Source organism: Homalodisca vitripennis, chromosome 3 (genome assembly GCF_021130785.1).
Source record: "Homalodisca vitripennis isolate AUS2020 chromosome 3, UT_GWSS_2.1, whole genome shotgun sequence".
Taxonomy (NCBI): Eukaryota; Metazoa; Arthropoda; class Insecta; order Hemiptera; family Cicadellidae; genus Homalodisca; species Homalodisca vitripennis.
The window spans coordinates 107,216,236-107,242,720 of record NC_060209.1 but is presented as its reverse complement, the minus strand read 5'-3'; the positions used below and the strand labels follow the sequence as shown (position 1 = coordinate 107,242,720).

At 30.8% G+C, this 26,485-nt stretch overlaps 1 protein-coding gene across 1 annotated transcript; it reads left to right on the top strand.

Annotated features, from left to right (window-relative positions):
• Positions 1-6,739: 6,739 nt before the first annotated feature.
• LOC124358706 lies at positions 6,740-26,219 on the top strand. The gene is made up of 13 exons (XM_046811004.1): positions 6,740-6,801; positions 7,224-7,353; positions 7,931-8,077; positions 9,087-9,265; positions 13,032-13,238; positions 14,931-15,152; positions 17,823-18,021; positions 19,502-19,709; positions 20,126-20,300; positions 21,727-21,837; positions 22,794-22,939; positions 23,523-23,757; positions 25,905-26,219. Exons 1-13 carry the CDS (start codon positions 6,790-6,792, stop codon positions 26,118-26,120), a joined length of 2,187 nt encoding a protein of 728 aa, XP_046666960.1. The 5' UTR covers positions 6,740-6,789; the 3' UTR covers positions 26,121-26,219.
• Positions 26,220-26,485: the final 266 nt, after the last annotated feature.

Genomic DNA, 26,485 nt, shown 5'->3' with positions numbered 1-26,485 from the left:
AATATTAAAACAACATATTTGTAACACAAAACTATAAACTTTTGGGTAAAAATACTCAGGTAAAATAGTTCTTGTACACACCGTAAAATCCAATTTACAAAACTGGTTTCCATGAAACTTAAGTTTGAGTCTCAGTTTTTGCATACCCATTCTATATTTAAATTGTTCTATAAAATTATATTAAAAGGTCTTTAGTTTATAAGTTTATCATTATTTTACCTAGAATATTCATTCGATTATATTTCTATTCTGACCATAAATTATTACGTATTCTCATCCGCTTTATGGGTGTCAAATAATTGTAAAAATGTAATATTAACCTTTATTTTCCAAATGTTATTCTGAGTATATTTATACGTTTTACATTGTAATCTTGTTTAAAAAAATGTAATTAAATATTTCACAGCAATTTTTGGTGGCGCCAGCTTTTTCGAATGACCCGATAGGTAACGCATTCCTGTGTCACTTTGCCAGCTGTCGTTTTACTTTTGTTTGCGTTTCTTTTTTGATAGATCACAATGAATTATTGTATATCATATTTTTTTTAATACACTTGTTTATAATAAAGTATTCAATTAATAACTTGTTGGCATTGTTTGTATTGATTCTCCGCAACTAATTTTAAAAATTATCATTACGTAAACTTAATAAGTTACTTTATGTTTTATAAAATATTTCCATATCACTTGCAAAATCCTATTACTCATAGGTTATTAGCAATCATGATTTTATACATTTCGACTGTATTTTCTATTATTAATAACAATTTATTGAGACAAAAAGGTTTATTATCGGTAATCAAAGTTAACCTGCATAATTTAAGTATACATTTTTCAGGATATTCCAGCGAAACATTGCATCATATAATTTGAATACAATTTGAGAAATTATATTACTCTTGTTAATTATTATTGCTTAACGAAATTGTATATTATAGATATATCTGTTTTAATAACTTTTTTCGAGTAAAGAAATGTATTTAGCTCATTTGTTAGTGGGGCAACAAATAACAGTGATAAATACGAAGAAAAAGATGTAGAGGGAAAAGGCTGACAAATTTGTCCCTGTGCTGGTGCTGAAGTCAGCGATAATTCTTTAGTCGAGGACAAATGCCGCACAAGGTCCTTCATTAGTCTTAGAACACGTCATTCGTCAGGGCGACTTCAGTGGGAAAGGAAATTAAAGAAATAAAACACGTCTCACTACAATTTATTACATAATAATCATAATATAAGACAAAATATATTATTTTATTTTATCAGTATGAATATTTTTAATTAGACTATTGTAATTTGAATTACATGTTTTTTTCCTTAAGATTTAATACTCCAAATAAGCATTATAAATAGCAACATATTGTTATTGTAAAACGCTACCCATATCAAAAACAACAAAGTTACTATTATGCTATTTAAAAACAATAGGAATCATCATTTTTTAAGTAACTGAAGAGTTTAGGATAATTATGTTTTGAAGTTGTTTTTTACAACTTTAAATAAGTGTTATATATATAAATAAAATTACTATATTATTGGTATAGCTAAAGAAATACTCTATTATTGACATGAACTTGTAATTACAGTTCTCTCAATATGATGAGGATTGAGTGCTAAGTATCAATGCAATCACAGCTGTGCTCGGAAACGCCAGAGCTCAGGTACTATTGGATGGCGGTTAGGGAATGAGTTCCTATTAGCCCAGTATAAAGATACTGATATATGTATTTAGGATTAATACAATGATTTCAGGAATTCATAACAAAACGTTATGGATCAATGTACGCAGTTATTCCTGATGGCACCTCTACCAGATATCCTACACTTCTCTGAAAAAGATGAGCTAGACAGTGCAGCTAGAGAATATAGTCATTTTTTTTCAATGCCCATCCACGCCTGTGTACTGAAATTCTGTAAACTCCCAAAATATAACTGGTCTCAGTAAGGTTATAATGGTTGTGGTTGATATAAAGATCCAAGCCAGTGTGAGTCAGTTAATAGTAATTATTTCTTTATTAATAGTATATTGATAAATAATTTATTATTAGTAAATAATCATGCACCAAACGCACAATACGTTTTTTTTCTACACATAGGATATATAATACCACTATTAGTGCAGTCATTGAAGCATTATTGCTCCGAATTTTTTTACTATGAACCGAATTTGCATACAATTTTGGAATTAGATTCATCTTACCCTTAACTTACAAAAGTGAAAATGATTTGAACTCCGCAACCACCCTGGGGGTGGTTGCCACCCCTTCTCGAGTGAAGTGAATTTATTTTTTTTTCAAATAACCTCGGATATCGATAGAAGGCCTAATTTTAAGCAAAAAAATCATCTATAACGTTTTTCGAAAAAATCTAATACTTTTCAAGTTATTGGCAATTGAAAATTCGCAATTTTTTTTACGTTTTTCATCGGTTTTTTGCAAATATCTCCAAAAATATACGTTTTATCGAAAATTGTATAAAGAACACAATTGTAGCAGGTACAACAATGAACCATTTGGATTTTTATAAAGTACTCTAAGTGCAATATTAAGCTAGATAGTAAAAAATCAAAGCCGTTTTTTATTGTGTCTGAAATTTAATCGATGTGGTCAATGCCATCTAGCGGCGAGCAGATGCATTTTAGGCATTCTAATAAAAAAGAGTTTTTATAGTGCTTGAAATAAGCTTTAAAAATGAGCACTATTAAAAGTCTTTTGCACGTAAAATAAGTGAGCTGTATTGCAAATAAGAGGAGCATCTAATGTTTTTTTCTTTTAAATCAATGGGTTTCATAAGTACCATTTTCCACCAAAATTAAAATTAATCGTATTCCGCTAGAATCTACTTTATTATGAAGATTTTGATAGATTTTATCAGTTTGGCTGCTTCAGGACACATATTTTTCAAAAAAGTCACGATTAAAAAAAGATTAAAATTTTTTAAAAAACACCTTTTTTCATAATATCTAAAAAAATGACGACATATACGTATAAAAGTGTAGGGATGAAAAATGTAAGTATATTTCTGACAAAACAATTTGGATTTTTAGATTTTTCTGTCAAACAAAAATTGACGGAAATATGATTGTTTAAAGAGCGCGTAGCAGCAGCAATCACAGCCTCTCTTAAGCCCTTTTAACCCTTCACCGTTTGAGAAAAAGGGTTTTTTACTATATATTGCAATGAAGGATGTTGTAGCTCTTTTAATTACCTTTTAAAATTGGTTTTTTTAATTGTGATAGCATGAAAATTGAAGGAGTTATGGTCAAAAACTTATTCATATTATTTTCTGCTTAGTAACTGAAAATTTCGGACTGTGAATATTTGGAGCAATGTGAAAGTACGCAGTATAATAGAGATCCAAAACTATTGTAATGTGTATATATTACATAATATGGCTCATATATTTTGGAAACGTAGGCATGAATACATACCAACGTTTCTTATATGTATATATAACACATTTGAGTGAATTTTATAAAATTTTGTAAATATATTATTCAATAAATGGCAATTTTTTACTCTAAATTAAATTATTTTGAAATATGTAATCATATATATTATTAAAAATACTCTCTCACGTTGTGGGTGTCAATTTATTATTATATCTTAAGATAAAATAAAGAGAAAAGGTGGTTGAGAAAATAAATAAATTCTTGTTTACAATCTGTATTACAAACTTTTTAATGAACTATAATTATTAATTTCTTTTACAATTCTTTTATTAACAATTCTCAGGGTTCTTTTAAAAAATATAATGAATGCTCTATTAAATACATTTGTTCTGCTCTTATCTAGGGGTAGGTTCTTTCACCTGACAAAGACAATTTAAAAGAAAAAGACAGCCATATATTAAATTATTTATCATGACAGTTATTGTTTGGAAGATTAAAATATTGAAATAAAGAAATTGATATTAATTGTAAGTAAAAAAAAAAATATTATGACAGAAAATTGATATTAAAAGTATTTTATGAGCTTTAAAGGAAATTTAGTACAATTTTAAGTTCCTTTAATTGGGTTTGGACAATGATCTTTGAAAGAAAGGTTTATATTGGAATATAAATTAAATCTCTGACCAGTTTTCTCCTTTATTGAGCGATTGGATAGCTGGGTTGTGATGAAGGGTATCCTTGACGAATGTCTAGAAGACGGGCTCCATCCTGGTTGGGTAGTTTGATGAAATGACGAGAGTGAAGATCTGGATGTTCTATGTGCTGAAGTTCTTGAAGTTCTATTTGAAATACTTCTCTTGATGCTGGATGTCAGTTCTGGCAGATGAAGCGACGAATATGAGAGTGAAAAAAATACCAAGTATAATACACTGCTTGGTTGTGTCAATTATGATAAGTTCAATGTTCTCACTCAACTAATTCCCTTTGTCAAATATAAAAGGAATATTCTCGAAGATCAGGTAAGTGTACTGTGTAATTTGATATTTTACTGGTTAAATTGAAGGTTTTTTATGATAAATTTTAAAAAAATGTAGTAGTCAGTAAACGGAGATCTGTCTTGTCTCAAGACCTCGAGGAGACTGGTTAAAGATGCTAACAAGATGGCTTGGGTCTGTGTGAAGCTGTTTAGATCACTGCTGGCCAATCAGAGTGGTCAGTTAACAATGGCGAACTGAGGAATTTTTCTTATTGGTCAGAGTGAGGAAGAAGGGTTTTGGGTTTGAGAATTTGATTTAAATGTTCCTTTATTGCTCTTATAATTAAAAATAATGATTTAGAAATATATCGGATTATATTAAAAGAAACAATCTTTAGGTATTCGGACAAGTTTTTTTTTTTTTTTTTTTTAAAATATATAAGCATTGTTTGGTAATAGTTAATGGCTTCTCCTGTTGTACAAAGTGCTTAAATATACTTATTTTAAGGTTCTAAACTATTATATTGTGGGTGTGGGCATTATTAAATTCGTATTTTCTTACAAAAATCTACTATAGAAAACTATAATTTGTTTTGTTCTTAAATCTAGAGATTATTAAAATATATTATATAAGAAGTCTTATTTTAATGCATGGGCAAGTGTTTGATTTGAAAGAACATCGATTTTGTCGGTAGGATGTTACTTGAGATAGGTCAGTGGTCACTGTCCGAGATGGCTGCTATTATTGCACCAAACCTCCACTGTCGATTGCTCCCTTTTAGGTTATCCCGAGCATTGAAAGAAATTATATTCAAAAATCCTTTCGTAGATGATTTTTATGATCTTGGGTGGTAGTTATCTATATACTGGTTCCTTTTCGCTATTAAATGTACTATTATTTTGGTATTGACAAATATTGTTAAACTAGGCTCTAAATTATTGTTTGTTTATAATTAACTACAGGATAATGGTATTTAATATCTAATAAGTGATTTTTTAACATTATTTTGGTGATGTTCAGAGCTATATTACATAATGTTATAAGAAACTAAATAAATCTAATCTATTTGTCATTGTGTCAGGTCTAGGGTTTAAAATTCAATTATGGTTAGGCCATGTTGAAATTGGATAGACTAGTTAATATTATAATTATTTTTGAATCTTCTTATTTAGGTACATGTTTTCTTATAATTAATATTGTTTTGGAATGTGTTTGCATTAAATGATGATATTATTATGTTGTGTCTTAACTAATAGTGGTCTTAGGCCTATATTATGTAACATGAAAATCTCAATTAAACTTAAAATTAACCTATGAAATTAGAAATAACTGAGAACAAATCTTAAAACTAAACAAAATTTACATTTAACAACTTATAAATAAACTTGGTTAGTCTTTCATTTAAAAAAATGTAATAATTATTTACTGTTTTAATTTAGGGGTAGTGTTAAGGGTAGAAAAGCTTAAGAATATGTAATACATTTTCGAGAGTGTGGATAATATTTAAATCCTTTTCATTTTATCAAAACAATTGTTTAACAATTTTTTTTATCAAGAGGTAGATTTCAAGGGTTGAAAGGGGGGTTAAAAAATTTGATAATTATTATAGAGATATAAAATATTACTTACTCTATACTTACATATTTTTATGTCATAACAAACATTTTTTTGGGAAATTTTTTCAATTTAGGGGTTGTTTTGCAAGGGTTTTGTAAGATTTCAAGGGGTTTGAAAATGATTTTAATATGATTTATTTAATTGTGTTAGGAAAACACTTTTAAAATTTCACCACTTACTATTAAACATGTTTTGTAGCGATAAAATGGGCTCAATGTCGATTTTTCCATTAAGGGGTTGTTTACACCCTTAAAAATAATAGGCGGAGTTCAGATCATTTTCACTTTTGAAGTTAAGGGTAAGATGAGCCTAATTCCAAAATTTCATGCAAATCGGTTCACAGTAAAAGAATTCGGAGGTAAGACCGTATTTTTCGCTTCAATGGCTGCACTATATCCCTGATTCGTTTTCAAAAATGAATCTAAAAATATTAAAGATATTCTATATTTCCGTAAAATTAAAATAATATAATCACGGTAAAAGTAGTGACAGTGTTTTGAAATGTATTATATGACTTTTATGAAATTCCCAAATTTGACCTAAGGTTTGGCATTATAATTCAATAACATTTCTATGAGAGCTTCAATTGTATACATATGTAACTATAAATATATGTATTTTAACTATTTTTAATAAGACATCTGTTAGTACTTCATATAGCCGTTCTAGTTAGCCGTTCAAGTTGTTATGATCAGCTGTTAACATTTCTTTATTTACACTCTTGCCCAAAGTATTTTTTTCCTTTTCATTGGTGTTAGATCGTACAAAATTATTTAGTTATTGAAATTTTGTTGCAAATTTTTATACAATGGCTGGTGAGGTAAGGATATCCCACGTTTATGTTAGTTAATATTTAGTTCAATTCAAATAATATTTTGGTAATTTTTACTCTCCCTTAACCTATTGCAATCTTAGGTTAAGGAATACAATAATGTTTTATTATGACTTTTTCAGGTATTAAAAATAATTTATTTCAAATTTAGATTTTAATAAAGAAATTAGTTTTTAACTTTAATCACGCAAAACAGTTAAAACCCTTTCATTGAATTTATTGTGATTTTTAAGGGACTTTAAAAATCTGACTAACACGCTAGAACCTACATTCCAGTCAACTGAATATTTTGTTATTTTTTAAATATTAAGATAAAATTTGTAAGGTTTGTAAGGAAGTTGTAGAGAAATTTTAAACTACTTTAAAACTCAGCAGTGCGTCTTGTGAATAGTATGATAACTGTTTTCCAGTGCAAACCGGTCCTCCTATTGGACATATGGCGAACTTGCAACAAGATAAGGGCAGCTATTTTCCGGTCTGGCCTTGACCTCTGGAACTACTACTTGCCCTTGGACCCTGAGGGCTACAGCTTGATATCAGGTATGTGTTAAGTATCGTGTTTAACTCGACATGATGCAACGATTACAACAGTCATGGATTATAACCTATTCCTTCATAGAACAAGATTTACCACATTGGATATAATGCATTACCCAAATCATGCAAAACAGTTCCTATCACAATTAGGCCTAGTAAACAATAACTTCTTGTGATTGTATTCAACATGGTAAAACTGTGTTTCACTAATATAAAACTTTCGAAATAAAAACTAATTTATTATTACAAATTAATAATTCTTAATGTGTATTATTTATCCATAATATATTATAGTTTCCTACAACTAAATTCGTAACCTCCATTCGGAAGATGATCGGACCACCCATTATATTATTACTTTATTAATTTGGTTCTAACTCTATTAAAATATAAATCCCTCTTTATAAGAACTTTGTCATACAGTAAAAAAGTTAATGTAGTTATGTTATAAAAGTTGATGTAGTGAATACAGACCAATTAAATAATCTGAAGTTCAGTGTTCATATTGTACTGAGTTACGAGTGTATAAAGTTTAAATGCAGACACATTACTTTATATTTTTCTTTTGTTGTTGTTTCAGAGAGCAAGTTTGTGTCAGTATTGGGAGGTCCCTTAAAGGATACTATTGGACTTTCGGAGCAAGAAATTCTCGAACTTGCTGACTATTTCAAGGCTCCCGATGGCAGAATTCTCTACCGCCAGTTTTGCCAAGTAATTCACGATAATGGTCAGTTTGCAATGGAAAATTATATTTCCTAATTATGTCATATATCACTATATATAACATAATTAGGAATACATATTACTAATGTATGCCGCCTGCCCGGCCATTGGTGGTGGTTCGGAAGTCACCTTTAAGCCGTTGGTCCCCAGGTTAAGTGTTAGAGAGGGCTTCTTAGCCCTAACTTCGCCTGGTAAAATAAGACATTCTTTACTTTTTTTTATTACTAATATTTATTGAAAGTGAGTATTGAAGACTATAGACTATATCTGATAATTTTAGTGGCATTTAAGCCTAACACTCTACAGCTCAATCCCTTCGTTGATGAGATTTAACATTTATTTAATCATGGTTGACTACTATGCACTGATCATTCTTATTTAAAGCTAAACTTATGCTTCAGACTACACTAACACAGTAAGTAAGGTAGCGTAAAGCACTTTATATTCTAGATAAATACTGTATAAGTAGTTGCTACTTACTTTTAGCAAGAGTTTTATTAACTGTTTATCATGGACAGATGTGATGAGAACAGAAAAGGATAAAAAAGGATGTGAAGCGTGCATATTTAATAAACGTAAGTTTATTAAGTTCTAAGTCTTTGAACACAGGATATTGCATGTTTATTATGTATAACGTCTCTATGAAATTCGGCAGTCTAGGTTGAAATTTTATGCTGTTTTGTAAAAAATGGAATCTACGAAATACCAACTCATTTTATTAAAGTGCGAAAATAAATGTTCTATTTAAATGTTAATATAAGAAGATTATTTCTTATTACAAAGTAAATGTGCAACTAATATTAGTATGTACAACTAATGTATTTTTATATTTTACTTGTGTTTAGTTGTTTTCTCATCATAACTTATCGATAACTTATTCTTGAAAGAAAACAGGTCAATCTCTATCCCGAAAACTTCCCCTCCTCCTTTACTCCCACCTATATTGGCTACTCTGTATTCTATAGTTCAGTGTATAATATGTATGTGTGACACATACTGTCCACTGTACACAGTGCCTGACATGACCAAGTACTCTAACCTGGTGTCGGGACTTGAGTGGGAGGACCCGTACCACGTGAACTCGCTGTCGGTGCCAGAGGAGCGGCGCATCATGCTTTTGCTAACCAAGATCGCTACCCTGGTCAAGGCCCGAGATCTCGTCCTTCTTCCACACTTCCAAGACTACGAGATAGTAAACATACTTTAATGTTATTAAATAGTTTGATACTAATTTTTAACATAAATCTTTACAAGCTATGAGTTGGATATAGTAGCGATTGCAACTTTTTATTTGCAAATAATATTTAACTATATAGATTCTAGTTTACTGTTGAACAACTCACACTGTAATAATTGCGTGCGATTATGGTACCCACTAATACTCTTTATCAACGCGGGTTATATAAAACCTGTCTAGTATCCAGGTCAAATTGACAAATAAAAACTATCGCATTTGTAAGAAGTTAATTTTTATCTTTATGTACCTATTATGATCTGAAAATTTTAATAACACCAAAATACTGTGAGCTTATAATATCTCAGCTCTCATGTATTCTGTCCGTCCAGAATTGATGCATATTATTGTATACAGATTGACAACATCTATTAAGATTGACAAATGACTAAGAATGATAACATTGTGGACGTTGGAGGATAGATTAGAGTTTCGTTAATAGCTGAAGGATAATTTGTCACCCATCAAACATGGCTACAATGACAAAACCCATCAGGCCGTAGACTTATTACACGTACTAAGAAAAATTATTTAAACAGTAATAAATATAACTATGCACAATATGGTGTGCCAGCAGATATTTTTTGGTAACTTTTATATTGATGTTGGATAAAAATACAATTATATATACAGAGTATTCACAAAAGGGTGTCACAAACTTCAGTGGGTGATATTATTCATCATTTCAAACGAAAGATTTTGTATAAATATAGATTGAGAAATAATTTTACCTTATTTTTTTAGCTGCTAGCCGCTATTCCTTATTATATATAAAAAATTAATATCTCTAGAACTATTTAAGCTAAGGAAACCAAATTTGGTACATAGGTTTAAAAATATAAGAGGAAAATAAAAACACGTGTTATTCCCTTTAATATTAACTAAATGGAGTCTGTTGAAAATATTTAAAGTCAAATAACAAAAGAAAACAGATGGTTATAACAAATTTACTACATCAACTATCTTACCAATTTTATTAAAATTCCAAATGTACTTGTTTCAACGATATCCGTCAGTTCATAAGCGAACACGACCACTTTAAAATGATGCTTGCACAGGCCGGGAGCAACAAACATCTTGTCTTTTCATATAGATCAGTTGTTTTACATAAGTTAAAAAAGTTTTACAAGATAGCAATTATTTTTAAATGTTTATAACAATTCCAACAGTGTTAAGACCAGAATCCGTCGACGCATAAGAGAGCACGACCACTTTAAAGATACGCTTGCACAAGACAGGGGCAAAAAACAACTGATAACGCTCAACTGTGACATATCTGGCAATAGATAAATGGGACATAAGTTTATACTTTATCCATTGCATATACTGAAAATTTATATTTTAAGTTTTTATATCAGTAGGGCTGATTTTTTCTCAGATCCACTTGATAATATCACAGTCATTTAAAGTTTTGCAGTACTTTTTGTTCTAACAAGGACACCCCAAATGACTTCGATAGTTGTAAAAAGCACTTTTTTGTAGTAAACTTGCCCTTTAAAAGCGAAAAAGTTACTGTAAAAGTAACTTTGAAAAGCTTTAGTGTAATTACTGCAACTATCTCTATACATTTCATAGTTTACTTTAGAATAGTACATTAATTTACTACATTTCTACAGTAGCTGTGTTCTTACTAAAATACAAAGTCTTATCAGGAGGAGCTAAGTTGGGTATTTTATAACGGACGAATTTGGTGTTGAGTGGTGTTCTATTATAAATAAAATAAAAAGTAACTAAAAAGAATTAAAAAGGTTGTCGCGGGACTGACCGACAGAAGTGACTATATCTTGTAGGCAACTGTGAATATGTAACTAGAAAACGTAAGTTTGGTAATTATAGAATGGTTATTTATTATATTTAAAAATAATATGACTAGATTATTTAATTTAAGATTTTTCACATTTTCCATTATTTTATGCATATGTTTGTAATATAGTTTTGTATCTCATACAGTGATTATTGTATACACAATCATCACTGACTTCTAAATATTAAAGTAATTACTATTTACAAATTTTCAGTATTGTCGTTTACAAATTGGTAATGTCGTAGCTTCTATAAATTGGTCAGTATTTTTACTACTAAAATTTTTGTAAATAATTACTTCATTTTCGATGTTATTATATTTTAATAATGAAATTATGGGTTTATGGTAACTGAAATAAGAAATACAAATTCTGGAATAAAATCTTGCTAAATATCTTGTAAACACCGCCACTATTGTTGTTCTTATCTGGTCTTCATCTCTTTACTTATATTTGTTGTACTTATACGCTTGACATTGTTAAATTAAATTTATCTCTAAAAAAGTCCATTTTACATAACTGAGGAGTTTTATCTAGAGAAATCCATGAAAATTTTAAATTTTATCATAACAAATTGCTTAAAAACCGATTTAAAAACATTTATGACATAAAATTTTATTACTATAAACTATAGTTATTCAGATATACCACCATACACTTTTGATTAGTACGCGATTTAGAATATTTGAGGTTATCCGATGAATAGAGTATTCAGTAACAATGGAACACAATAAACATGTATTTTCTCCAAATTCACTAAAAAGCAATTTGTGTTTAAAATAGTGAGTTTTGTGTAAAAATTCCTCTCGTCCTATAATTTTCAACATATTAAAAACATTTAATTTTCTGACCTACTGAAATCAATCAAGTTTCATAAATTTAATAATATAATTAATTTTTTTAACACAACATGCAAAATAACTTTATTTCAGTTTTTATTTTTGATTCTCAAGTAAGAACTGAAACACACAGATATCAAAATGGCCTGTTACTTGAAACTAAAGAGCGAGCATGCGTGACACGACGTTAGGTGTCGCGAAACGAAATGTTTTTCCCCGTACAAAACACACATTCATACCCCGCCAAAAGAAGTTGTCACTCAATAATTAATAATAGATAAAAATAGTAATTTTAGGCCTTGAGATTTTTCAGACCTTAAACTGTGTATAAAATTTAAAAATCAAATTACGAGAAATCAGGAAGAGCCCATTTCGATATTTTATGGGGTCTTTATGCCTAATTTTATTATTTCAAACGATCATGAGACCTTTGACGGACTAATTTGGTGTTGTGTGGTGTTCTGGTATTAATAAAAGGATAATTATCAAAAAAATTAACATAAAAGTTTATTTGATTATTTGTGACTTTTGAAGACTGTTTGTAAACTTTAAACACTGTTTTGTAAAACTCATGACGTTTCACTCTAAACCGATGATCACAACGATTCATAATAGTTAAAAAATAAAATAATAAAAGTTCAATCGCTGAATTATAAGATCGCATCCAAATTGGTACTCAGAGAAAGTAAAAACATATTTAATTAAATAAAACGTCGTAATACATAAAATGGGCACGAATTTTTGAAGCTTACAGGTGTTTTTACTAAAATTTGAAGTGGAATGTATACCTTTCATCTGTCTAAAGAACTGAAGCGTAGATTTTTTTAGCATACTATTCACTTTTTATTATAAACTTTTTCGACGAAATTATATTTTCTTCAACTGAAATTAATTAAAACTAATTTCTGATTTACTAGTATAGGAAGAAACATTCATGTAAATTCTCAATAGCTTAAACTCAACGTAAAATTTAGCTGTTAAAATGTGACATATGTGAGGACAGAGAAACAAAAGTAGACCTTGACTCTATGACATGAAAATAAATTATCACTTCTTGATTATCGACTATGTAATTGTTAACAGATAGCAAAAAACGACGGCACCATCACGATATCCCACTTCGCACGAGTGCTACATTTCCTCAAGATCTTCGTAGCCCCCGAGGAATTTCGTCTCCTGGTGAGAAAGTTCTTGAAAGACGGCTACACGGTGAACTACATGGCCTTCGTGTCCGCCCTAGAGTACGTGTATCAGTACATGGAACGCTGTGGCATCACCGATCTTGGTGGGGTCAGTATATTACGTTTTGAAGTTAGTTACACTTATAATTTCCATAGAATCAATACGTGTATCACAATATGGTACGCTGTGACTGATCTGATTGTGTATATTTTGTTTGTTCAGTTCTTTGAGCTTGTTTCTGCCCTAAATTACTTTGATTACTGTTGGTGGAAAACTCATACCCCAAGATTCAATGATATTTTGGCGAAACTAATAGACAAATTGAAACGATCTAACCTTTAATACGAATTTCATATGAGATTTTTTATGTCATTATATAATTATTTCATCGTAGATTGAGTGGAAAAAATAAAAAATGTCCAGAAGTGGAAAGACCATAATCTGATTGCATTCCTGATTCGTAATAAGGTGAACACGTCCTATTTATTTGTAGTTAGAATTGTAATGGATGTGATTTCTTGAAGTACAGATATCTAAATGTTTGGTCACATATTTAAAAAATGCCTTTTCCCGCTTTATAATAGTACACTGCTTTTCTAATCCTCAAGGAATAATTAGAATACAAGGAAGAATATATTATACATATTAAAGATAATTATATGATTTAGTTGTCAAATATATAGTTTAATAAGGTAATAATAGGTTAGAACAGAATTCATTGATGCCTTCGCTGTGGCTCTATAGTAAGTGATAATAAGTATTTTGAATGTCCAGAATGAACATGTTAGTCTGCCGCAGTTATCGAGTTAGCTAAAGTAATTTCTACTGTAATGTACATTAGGTACTGTAAATTACCTAAATACCATAAGCCAATCAATCGTTCATATCGAATGCCTATCAATTGTTCCTTGGGCCTGATTAAAAATATCCTTTACAAAGTTTTTACATTTACGGATACGTTAAGTTAACTTCAATGACTGATGTTCAACTCCAAAGTTTTAAAACATCAATCCAATCAGTACCACTTTAAAAGACAACCACAACAATATTTACGAGCCTTATTCATGTTCCACTTATACATAAACAAACTTGGTTCATTCCACAGTACTAATACGTCCATATCCTCGTTAATTGTTACAAAGAAGACATATGTATCAGAATTCTTCATGTATATTCACTTTCTTCCAGTTTTACAATTGTACTCTATCAATACTTATCAATCGTAACGCCTAAACCTTTATCTGGTATAAAATACATTAGCTATTTGGCTACTCTGTTTAACATTGGGTGTTATTCGATTCTATAGTGCTTAATAACACACTCATGATTCATGAATAATTTAGATTTGATCTAAATTATTTTCTGATTCTAATTTGATTGTCTATTGCATATATTATTTATTTGTAAAGCAGTCGAAGACTTCATATAAACCATGTTTGACTCCAAGAGCATGATAATATCAATGCATATTTTTTATGTCTGCAAGACAAAACAGGTATTGCAATGCACGCGTCTATACCTTCTATACCTTACATAAATTATTACTGTGCGTGTATACAAGTACAGGTATAGGTATAGATTGGTTTCAAATAGAAAAATTGTTTGCAAGTAATAAAATAATATAGTGTTAACCAGGCAAATTATTTTAAATTCTGATCTGAGCAGAAAAATAGCTAGAATAGTGTGTAAACCATGATGGTATATATATATATATATATATATATATATATATATATATATAATATATATATACTATACATTTAATTAGTTTACAGTTCCCTCTTACGATTTGATTTTCAGGAAGTCCTTCCGAATTTCCGTGGACGCGCCATGAACGCCTCGCTCCCAAAGTTACCACGGCCCGAGGTTGGAACTGTTCCGACCGACGCAGTTTTCGGGGTCCAGAAAATATTTCACCCCGTGTTGAACAAACCGCGGGATCCCGAGAGACTACAGAAGGTCATCGAGAGAATTCAGAAGTACGCTTACACAGAGGGCGTCCGAATAGGTCAATTCTTCAAGGTAAGGGCGCCCTACACCATTTTAATATTTAATGTATTTTACAACTAAGTGGCTGTCACACAGACTCATTTAACCATATCGTGTGTAATAATTCTTCATTTACATACACTAACCCTTCTCTAGGGTAGTAAAGAATTTTGTAGTCCCAAGGTAGTTCATTTAATAACCGCAAGTTTCATTTTAATCCTGGCCAAGTCTAAAATAGTGGTAGTGGGGTCACATCTGAAATCATCAACTTGTTCAAGAGTCTGAATTGCTGATATGAAATCCTTTAGGAGTCTAGAAGGTTAAAGTTTTCAAGATATTGCAAAAGTTTATATAAACACAGAACTTCACGATAGCACGATTGGCTACTTATAGACATTTAATTCATACAATGACTGTGGGTACTGAAAGTTATGAGCAGATAGAGGGTAGAGGATATGAGGCCAAAACGATCATGCGACAAAGTAAGGCTCGCAATGGCTATATAATGGCCTCATTGATATCTGATAGAATTATATTCATATTGCAATCTTCAGAGCATTCTATTCTCGTAGATGGAGACAAATATTTTATTTTGCATGTCCAATAAAGTATTCTGTTAATTATATTTACAAAATTAACAAGTTTCTTCTTTTGTAGTTTCTGTAAATTAAATATAACAACGCAAAACCTATAGTGCTTGGTCCGTTTTTTTTTTTTTTTTTTTTTTTTTTTTTTTTTTTTTTTTTTTTTTTTTTGAAGGGCTTAGACCTATCGCTTTATTATAAATTGACTATTGTATGTTTTATCACTTTGGCATTATAGTCTAATTAAAAGAAATGTATATTAATTTTATTCGTTTTTAAGGCTCTTGAAAATCTTATTTAAACTTTTTTAAGGTACTGTATATACAGACACATAAAATTGCAGTGAAAATTTTCAATTGATTATTAACTTTCATACTTAAATGGATGGTGATGTCTGACAAGATGAATTTATGCCAGAATGAACCATAGAAAATGCCATCAGCCCAGGATGTTGTTAGTGAGGTTTCAGTAAGGTTTTCAGTTAGGTTTCTCTCAGTAAGGATAAAGTAACGTACTTTACAAGATCAAAGAAGGAAAAACGTATGAGATAAAATCCAACCGAATTTCTAAAGAAGAAGCTTTACAGAATTTGTGACATTCTTTTGTATCTTGATATCGAAAAATAACAATAATTACATTTGATAATAAATATCAAATGTAAGGGAAATAATGTGTGGCGTTGTACCAGGTAATAACTGGCATTCATTCTGATATCCAACATTTAAAAATTGGAGACCTAAGGTAATGGAACAGACGTGTTGTCTACCGATAAAGCTACAGTCACAGATACTGAAGATAAAGATATTACAAGAGTAGTAAAATGCTGACCTTTATATCCGTCAGTACTTCATCAAGTTAAAACATTTGTATTAGTGTTCTTGAGGAACTAAAGTAGTTTTTAGTACAGTAGAACAGCTCTAACACGAATTCTTAACTTGTCTTTTATCTACTGTAATAAAAAAAACCTCCTATATCCATGAGTAACTTCTCTATAACTTAATATATTTAGTCTTATGGATCATAGCTGGAGATCTAAGATAATTATTTAAAAAGTTTTTATATTGGCACTAATTTCTTTTATTCCTTATAGTACATGAATATTAAATAAACTTAGCACTCTTTTACAATAGAAATGAAAAACAAAAATGTTAAATTTGGTTACAATCAATTATGTAATGATTTCATCCTGTTAGTTTAATAAGTTTTATTAAAATTTAAATGAATCTCGGATTCCAATTAATTATTTTAACGTTGAAACGTAAGCTCAATTTGCTGAAGGGTTGTTTAAGGGTTTACGCTATACCCAGTTTTAGAGTTATTCCAATCCTTTGCTCTCGGGTGGTTTATACATTACTACCCTTAATCCATTCCATTGTTTCAAAAAGGTATTAATTCCGTGTATTAGTAGTTAAGTAAATTTATATAATTACACACTTTTAGTAACGTTAATCACTGAAGTTACAGGTACCAGTTTTGTTTATAAAATAAAATTCCCAACCATAATAAATGTGAAACAGAAAAAGCAAAAATCAATTGTAAACTCTAGTAAATTTCTGGGTGAGTTGTTTGAAATTTTTACTGATTGTGGTTAAAATAAGATAAAATCTTGAGGGTACTAGCCAATTCAGGAAAGTATTTAGTTTTATGTTCAAGATCTGTTAGATACCGGTATTCTTGTCTCAGATTCTTGTCTCACCCTTTACGAATGAATGATCTAAGTCCTCCCTTAGAATATATTTGTTGCATGTGGAACCGAGATTACATACTTGCGGTAACGTAAAGGATATTACGATTTTTTACTTACCAGCAACATATATTTTCCACTCTTTATTTTCAATGTTTTTACTTATTGAATAAATAAAGATTTCATGAATAAAAACTAAATACAATTATTATTATCAATCAGCAACTCCTGAATCAAAACAAGTAAATAAAACTAGCCGACAAGCAACAGTTCATGTACAAATATTAGCTTTAGCTGTGCAAAATTACTTAAGCAACTATTTGATAAATGTAGGCGGCATTTGATTACGAAAAAAATTATAAAGATTAATAAAATAATAGAGTTGATCCGATGGTACTAGAGGTCATAATATCATTATCAGAATATTATTTTCAGGATTTTGACCTGACCAACTGTGGGAGGCTGGCAGAAGCCTCGTTTCGCAGGTGTCTGGATATGATGGGTGTGGGGGAGGCGGGCACACGTCGGTACAATCTAACGTCGGAGGAGATGGACGACTTAGTGGACGCCTATCGTGACCCCATAGACCCCTCTCGCTGTCTCTGGAGAATGTTTGAGGATGATATTGAGGCTGGTGGGTATAGAAACCTTGAAATATAAGAGTATAACGATATATGCTATGTTCACACATAACTGCTAAATATTCTATCTCTTTTTCTAAGTCACAAAGTTATTCATGTTTATAAAAATTAACACGGATATACCCCATTAGAACCTATTCACGTAAAAACTACTCTAAAAATTCCAATTTCTACAAGCAATAAAATATCACATGGAAAGATGAATTGATGTTCTCGGCTAAATCCGAGTAGTAACAATAATGGTACAATAAATCTGTGACACAATACCAGAGTGAATAGGTAGTTTCTGTTTTATGTCAGAGTATTTCATACCAAAATATTAAATCTATATATAAAATCTAGTATAAAGAACTTAAAAGTAGTTATATTCTTATATACATATTTTATTGACATGCCAAAACCACCGAGAGAAAATAATTGAGTGTGAAGTTAAAGCCTCGGCACTGTGGACTGCTTAGGGAAATGACGGTTACCACATGTATCATTGGGGTATTTATATTTCTGTAAAACACCCACAGCTTAAAACTAAGGCTTTTCAGGACGTACCTTTATTTATATGAAAAATGTCGTAATGCCATTCCAAGAATACAATACTTAGATCTTTAACATGAGATCTAAATATCCTGTACCCGTATTTCCTCGTCGGAATATTGAGTGCAGAGTATAATTGAAATAAGCAAAATATTATTTTTCGCTTGACTAAATATAGAGCGAAAAATATGAACCAAAAATGTTTTTCACTTTTCACGAATAATTTTAATCTTTTAATTATTTGCTTCTTCCGATATAATCCAGGTTTTCACTAATGTTTGAGTTCTAAATAACAAATCAAATTACCATACCGTTACTTTATTGATGGCTATTGATCTCTACTACCACTATTCAGTAGTGAAGCAGAAGAACCGTGCATCATGATCACGATTAATTCGATTTTGAAGATACAGATAGTTGTCTATGCACTCTCAACCCATTTATTAAGAAACATTAGAGCATAGAACAGTATACCTTGCAAATGGACGTTATTAATAGTTAATTTCTATCTTCTATAAAAATTAAGCAGGCCTTTAAAAATTATCAGACATTACACGAGAAGGGTACTTTTTATAAAGTTACTTTGTATAATGTAGTTTTTTTTTATTATTACGTTTTTGTTGTTGTACCGGAATGACTATATGATCATTTCATTTCCGTTATTTCACATAACTGCGAATTCTATAAAGATTATGTTTTATTTTTGTACATTATATTATGGTTTTCTTTCATGTATAGGCTATAGATTCTAAACATCCACAGGTACTTAAACTTTGCATAGATATCTATGTATAGTTACGCTAAGAACTAGTTACGCTATAAATTGCATTATTAATTTAACAAAGTGCGTCGGTCGACATGTCAATCATGTTAAGAATAATATTTTTCATAAAAAAATTTCAAAATGTAACACGAATAAAAATTTAACTTTTTGTCACAAAGTGTTCACAAAGAAGGGTCTGGAACGGTTACCCGACTACAAGGTGGACTGTCCGCCTAGCGCAATCATAGAACTTCCCAGGAGGGGAAACATGTTCAGCAACCTGCCCGAAGACCGTGTGGTGTCCTGTGAAGACGTTCTGCGGGTAGTAAAGAACAAGATCGCCCGTTCTGGCATGAATCTGTTGCCGGACTTCAATGATTATGACAAGTATATTTACTGTGTAGCTAATTCAATTTAATAATATTTTCTCAATTCGTTTGCTTATACACTTGGTTGGGTTTTTACTGTTTTAATAATTGTTACATCCGGAACAACTGCTTGAATATACGTATCTTAACTCTTTAATTACTCCATCTCGTAGTACCTCTATAATTTATTATCATTTGAAACAAATAATAATATAAAGTTAAAATAGCTACTAGTTCTAAACGTAAAATGTTGTATTATAAATAGGAGATCAAACTTATTTTTGCGATTTAGTACTATCATCTATAACATTTCCTAATACATGATTTCTAACCTTTCTAACCGGTATATCTCGTATATACATAGTTAAAATGTTAATTCAAACTGAAGTACAGGTAGTTCTGAAGCTTTGTTAAAAGAACCGTTCATACCCACAGGGCCAGGAACGGTCACGTAACCAGGAGTCAGTTCCGCCAAGTACTGAAGCTCAACTGCATACTTCTGACGGACGAGCAAATATATGCTCTGGAACAGCGCTACTTAGACGAGATGGGATTCAACTATTTTCATTTCATGAAAGAAGCGGATCCTATCCCTGAACCGCAACCTCTGGTTCGTACCGTTTCTAGAATACTTATCACCTCGTTCGTTGTAGCATATTCTATAACAAATATGTCGTCTTACTGTTTTCTAGTTTACTTTTTGTTTAAATATATTATTTAAATAAATATATTACATACGTGTACAAAAAAGGTTTTTAAATAATAAAAAGCTGTAGGTTCATTTGGAGTTGCTTAAAGCTCCAGCATGTACGTTGTTTTCCATTCATCAACACAAATCGCATATAACACATGTAATTATATAAAAAAGGTGAAAAAATTTGTTTTCATAAATGTAACACGTTTATAACGGCAATTATTTCTTTATTGGGTCAGTTTTATGGAAGGATGCAAATTTCTACAGGCTACACAAAAGCTCGCATCTTCATTCAGCACTTCTCTGTGAATCGGTCAAAAGATTGTGGCATTCAATACTTGGACAGCACACTGTTTGTGTGAATACGATTCAATTTCTAGTTGGGGTCGCCGCTTTTCTCGCCAGAAGATAATTAACTTTGACCTTCAGAATATTGAGCCTAAATCACCACAAAAGACCTCACCGATATTGAACTCGGGAGCCAAACAATAAGTTACTCACTCTTTGATCTTTAAGTTTGATAACTGGTACGATGAGAATATGCTTTACAGGAATTACCATGTCTGAATATTCTTCAATCTCAGAATAACATAACATATCTTTTAATGCTTTAATACTGCTTATGAATATTTTTCATATATTTGCTATAAAATAAATACTAATTCAAATAATAAATTGTGCTATAAACTAATAATTATGTTGTGAATATTACTACAACCAAATTCTACAGGATTGTGATATTCGATATTTTTTTGTTGTTGTTAAATTCACAGTAATAACATTTTTTAATACGTTGTCTCATAATCTTTTTATTTTGCTGCTTAGATATATGCAATCAAATTAATGCTATGTTCTTTAAACTTACGTTACTTTACCATTTATTGTGTCTTTACGATATGTTTGCAAAAGATTTTCTTCACTTTAAGTACTATTTTCCTATCAAAATTAGGTACACTAGAACAAAATATTAATAACAATTTGTTACGAGTATTTACATGTCCCATTGTTTTTGTTTCAAAAATTACCACAGAACATCTTACTGAGACATATGTTAAATTTTCAATAGTTAAATTTCATTCATAACAAATTTCTGCCTTCTATTTTTTATTAAAATTGCACTATTCAACATCTCGTAATAGTTTACAATAACACCATGTACACATTGATTTCTGTATGCATAAGCATTGTGCATTGCGTAATGTATGTATTGTATAAGTATGCATACTAGCTAATAGAAATAGCATCATACTTGTATTGTCAACTATTATATATTTATTAAATCTAGTTATTAAACAATTTTAATAATATTTTAATACCTGTAACCGTTTATTTTATGTTCCAGTACGAAGAAATGCTTGAAGGGCGAATAAAGCTTAACGCAAAAGAGTTTAAAATGCCTATTCAGCCATGTGAAAGAGACATTGTTGCTATCTTGGCGAAGATAAAGAAACAGGTCCGTAGCTACATTTTAAGTTTACATAAGACAAATAATCACAAAACTCGTGAAGTATTATACTGCTTGTATTAAGTGAATATTGACACATTATGTTGATTCCATACACTACGAACAACCGGTTCTAATTTTGCTATTTCAGAGTATGCGGTCACGTTTTTAAGTTTTCTACAATAATTATATACCGGTTTAATATTTTATGTTGCAAAGAACTATTAAGCGAATATTTCAGATTGTAAGACCAGTATAAAATAAGGTCGCAAGTAAATTTACAAAATATGTAGTAGTAGAGCTTTAAACGTGCACACTCCCATATTTTAAAGTAGGGATTATTTACAGTTTAGTATTAACATAACCTTGCGTGTATCTATAACAATACAACTAGATACCGTGACCAGTAGAACAATTATTGAATTAAATTTAAGGCCAGATATTGAAAATTTACAAATATATTATATAAACTAGCCGTACTTTATATGATACTGTGATTTTTAATACTCATGTTTTAGAACTCATTATGGAGATATAAATTTAAGTCTTATTGTTTATGTACTGTGTACACGATAGTTTATGCTAAATAATTAATCTTCATATTTTTAAAATTGATGGATAACGGCCTTATATAGTAGTTGGGCATACCATCAATATTTCTCTATAAACGTATAAAAGTAGTAATTAATTAATATATCTACATAAAAACAATACAGTAATCCCATGGGATATTTTTTATGGTCAATTTTAATTTCAATGCATTGCCAACATTGTCTGCTTGTTTTTAAACTGCGTTACATTGATTAATATTAATTTGAGTTCAATGAATATAATTAAGTTGTCCTATAAAATCAAATTTATCTTCTTCTGATATTATGAGTATAGCATTCGTCTCTCTTATGTATTGATCATATATCTGTAGATGAGTTTTTCTATACTTCAACTTGTTATTTTTAACATTCCAGATAATATGCTACCGAATCCGACTGTCACAGTTCCTTTCTCAGTATGACCCACACCGACAACTTGTCATTTCCCGCGACAACTTCGTCAGAGGCGTCGACGAGAAACTCCAACTAACCCCCACCGAAAAGGAAACAATCATGGAAGTGTGAGTACTATGCCATCTTACTTGTTGACCCTAAATCAATTAGGTCTTTCTTGTATCATCGATTAGATGGGTGGACAGACTGGCATATATGTGGGCAAACTTTTGATTGACCTTTACACTACAAAATCAATAGGGTTCTCCCTTGACCAAGAGGGAGAATACATATATGCAATAATACATACATACATACATACATAATACATACATACATGAATACATACATACAAATTGACATACGTTTGTCTCTAGAACATTTCTATCAAGAGTTATCGATTAGGCGGTCAGACAAAAGTAAAGGCAGACGGGCTGTACTTTGACTATTAAACTTTATAATCAATAAGGTTCTTCCTTGGACCACGGTTACCTTAAGTTTCAAGGTTTTCAGCCAGTAAGCTGTATTGACCGTACTATCTCCAAAATGTACAAGTATAAAGCTAAGATACAAATTCAAAATTTACTATAATTTATTTCGAGATCCTCTATATATATGTTTTAACTTAATTTTTTTCATCGTGTCAGTTTTAAAATAAGTTAAGAAAGTTCTAAAATTCTCATTCAAAGCATCTGATTTCTCTCGTCACAGATTCGCGTCGCCCACAAGACCTCACTGTGTGGAATACCAGCGCTTCTGCAATACCGTGGACGAGGTTTTCTTCCAGCAGAACTTAGAGAAGGCGCCATTGCTCCAGCCACTCCAGCACGTGGCTTGCCACGATGGGGAGCATAACTTCCTGAACTTTGAAGAGCGGCAGCAGGTGACGCTGGCGTTAGAAAATCTGGCTGCGCGACCAACAGAGGCGCTCATGGATATTTTCAAGGTAAGGTGGTTTTTTTTTTTCTTCAATTTATGCTCAGAATTTTTTGGAACTGTATAAAAAATTTTTACAGCATCTTGAGAATTGGAAAATGTACTGTACTCAATATAATTACATAACGAGCTACTTTTTATGAACTATAGTATCATTATTTCATAGGAACCAATATATTTCAGGAATATTGGCTATATTATCAGATACAGTAAAATATTGAAAAGTCCTAACACGAATTCAGCTATTGCCATTGATTATAATACTGACAGTAGTTTTACAATACTGCATAAATAATAGGGGTTCTTATACTTAAGTTGGTCAATAAAGTGATTGCTTTTCTTTATCTTATAACAGAAAGCTTAATAATGAGCTGTTACACAATTTTTACAGTACACTAACTTCAGAGTTTGTTATAGTTTAAGTAAAATTAAACGCAAGTAACAACTGTTTTTACATCTAAACTTGACATTACTACCTTAGACAGTTTTATTAATAGGGAATATAATTCAATTATATGGACAAAATGTACCGGGGTTAGAGGGATTATTTCATTTAGTTCTAAGGTCTGACATTATGACTGAGCCAAGTAAATTTTAACACTACCATTCAAATATTTATGTTCTGAGCTATTTGAGTCTTCAACTTCACAGACGGCAGTCCGAGTGCTCAATTTTTCATTGTGTGGTTGTATAGCATTGGATAAGTTATCTATTTAGCTCTTTCAGTCGAGCTAATAAGAGCTACCTTGCACTGCTCTAGCTCATCTCCCGTGCAAGTTCCCCACAGTCTTGCTCGCAACACGCGTTACTGTTTCTCAGTTTTAATTTTGATAAATATAAATGTTTTACGTTTTTCATATAAAGTAACGTTGTTTTCAAATGCTCAGGAATTGTTGAAGGGATGTTGTACTATAAGTGCTTTAAAATTATTCGTTCCTCAATAGATTGGAAATTCGAGGAGTATGAAAATCAATTTACCTAGGGCAGTGTTGTTTCAGCAGCATCACGTTCCAACGACAAAAAAATATTTTTCTAGGTTTATTTTTTAACTTTATGAAGACATTTGATATGTTTTACCATGCTGAGAATTTTGGATAGAATTCTAGATACGGCAGAAGTAAGAGAAGTGGATTTTAACTCTTTCGTAGTTTACTATCTGGTAGAAGGTAAAAATGTTCGGCTTCCCACTCACTGAGTTCACCTAATTCGGTAATAGCAGGAATTGTCATCTCAGCTATAATCTTCCTGATTTTTACTAACCATTTGTTAGACATTAACTTTAACGGAAAACTTAGTGTTTTTGCAGATGACATATCTTTTTTATTGACAGCAAAATATATATCAATATTTGGCAGCAAGTTACTTATCGATTCAAACTCCTAAGGAAGTGGTGTCATTTAAATTTCCAGTAAGCGTTTCAAAAACAAAATTTGTCAATTTCAGTTCTAAACATTTTTATTTGCCACAACATTTTTAACTTTATTGTTTTAATAAGGGGGATTGTGAACTGATAGACTGACTGAGATATTATAACCTCTGAAAAATATTGCGAGAATATCGTGAGAGAATCAAATTATCGACATGAATAAAAACTGTAAATCATCTATTCGAAGGTTTTAATTCATCACAGTTTTGTGCAATATAATCGCTAACAAAATTGTTTTTGTACTTTTTCGTTCAAAATTACACTGATAAAATGCTATAAAAAGTGGAAGTGTTAATTTTGTTTCAAATATGAGGAACATCGTTGTCAACCTCACGGAGAAAAGGCCTCCTTTTTCAAACAAAATTGCACAATGAAAACACGCACAAGTGCTACTGGTGATAAAAACCAATATATAAAGTATTTCTTTTTTTATTAGATTTTACTAATTTTTTTTAATTTGAGTATGTTATCTTTTACAAAAAATCTGTTTTATGTAAAAAATAAAATCTGTAACACTTCGACTATCTCAGACGGGACATCAGTCACAGGATAAAGAGTTGTATGAAACATAGAATATGTAGTTGTTAATTTGCTACACATTCGGGTAACACTTCTGAAATTGATATCAAAACTACTATAAAATGAGTACTAAATCGATGCATAATAATTGTTTTTATTACCCTACAGAAATAGGAAGTTTTATTACGTATATTGACTGTTTATACTTCTAGGCGATAGACAGACACAACTGCGGGAGTATTAACCGCAACGAGTTCCTGCGAGCCCTGACAGTCCTCTGCCTGCACACTGCCGTCACCACGCCGCAGCTGGACGCCCTGGAGAAGTGTTTCGCCGTGCCACGCGGCCTCAGGTCTGAGGTCGACTACCGCAGCTTCGTCAACGCTCTGGCCATCGTCCGCCAGAACTGGAAGGCTAAGAGGATTTAACGATTGCTAGACGAACACCTATGTCTACGTCATATGTCATAAATAATGGTTTTTTTTTGTATCGCTAATTGGTGACAATTAAATGGTTACTTTAATCAGTGTACATATATTTTTTATAAAGTTCTTGGTGGCCTTTCGATTATAATGTATTAAGATGTGCCTGGTGACCTGTTATTACTACACCTAATATATATTTATAAGAGACTTAAAACATTGTTACTTAATTGTTTCAAATGAATCATGTTCACTTTTATCAGTGTTTCACATTTTATCATTGAATTTATTTGCTAATTGTATAATGTTTAATAAGTCAGTTTATTTACATTGGTCTCTACAATTACATTTATCTTATTTTAAATTTTCAT

What these genes read in the sequence shown, in the direction of transcription:
- LOC124358706 (XM_046811004.1), top strand. An exon ending in GAATAGGTCAATTCTTCAAG is followed by an intron (nt 15,153 to 17,822) that starts GTAAGGGCGCCC and finishes TATTATTTTCAG; the next exon opens with GATTTTGACCTGACCAACTG. An exon ending in TCCCTGAACCGCAACCTCTG is followed by an intron (nt 20,301 to 21,726) that starts GTTCGTACCGTT and finishes TTTATGTTCCAG; the next exon opens with TACGAAGAAATGCTTGAAGG.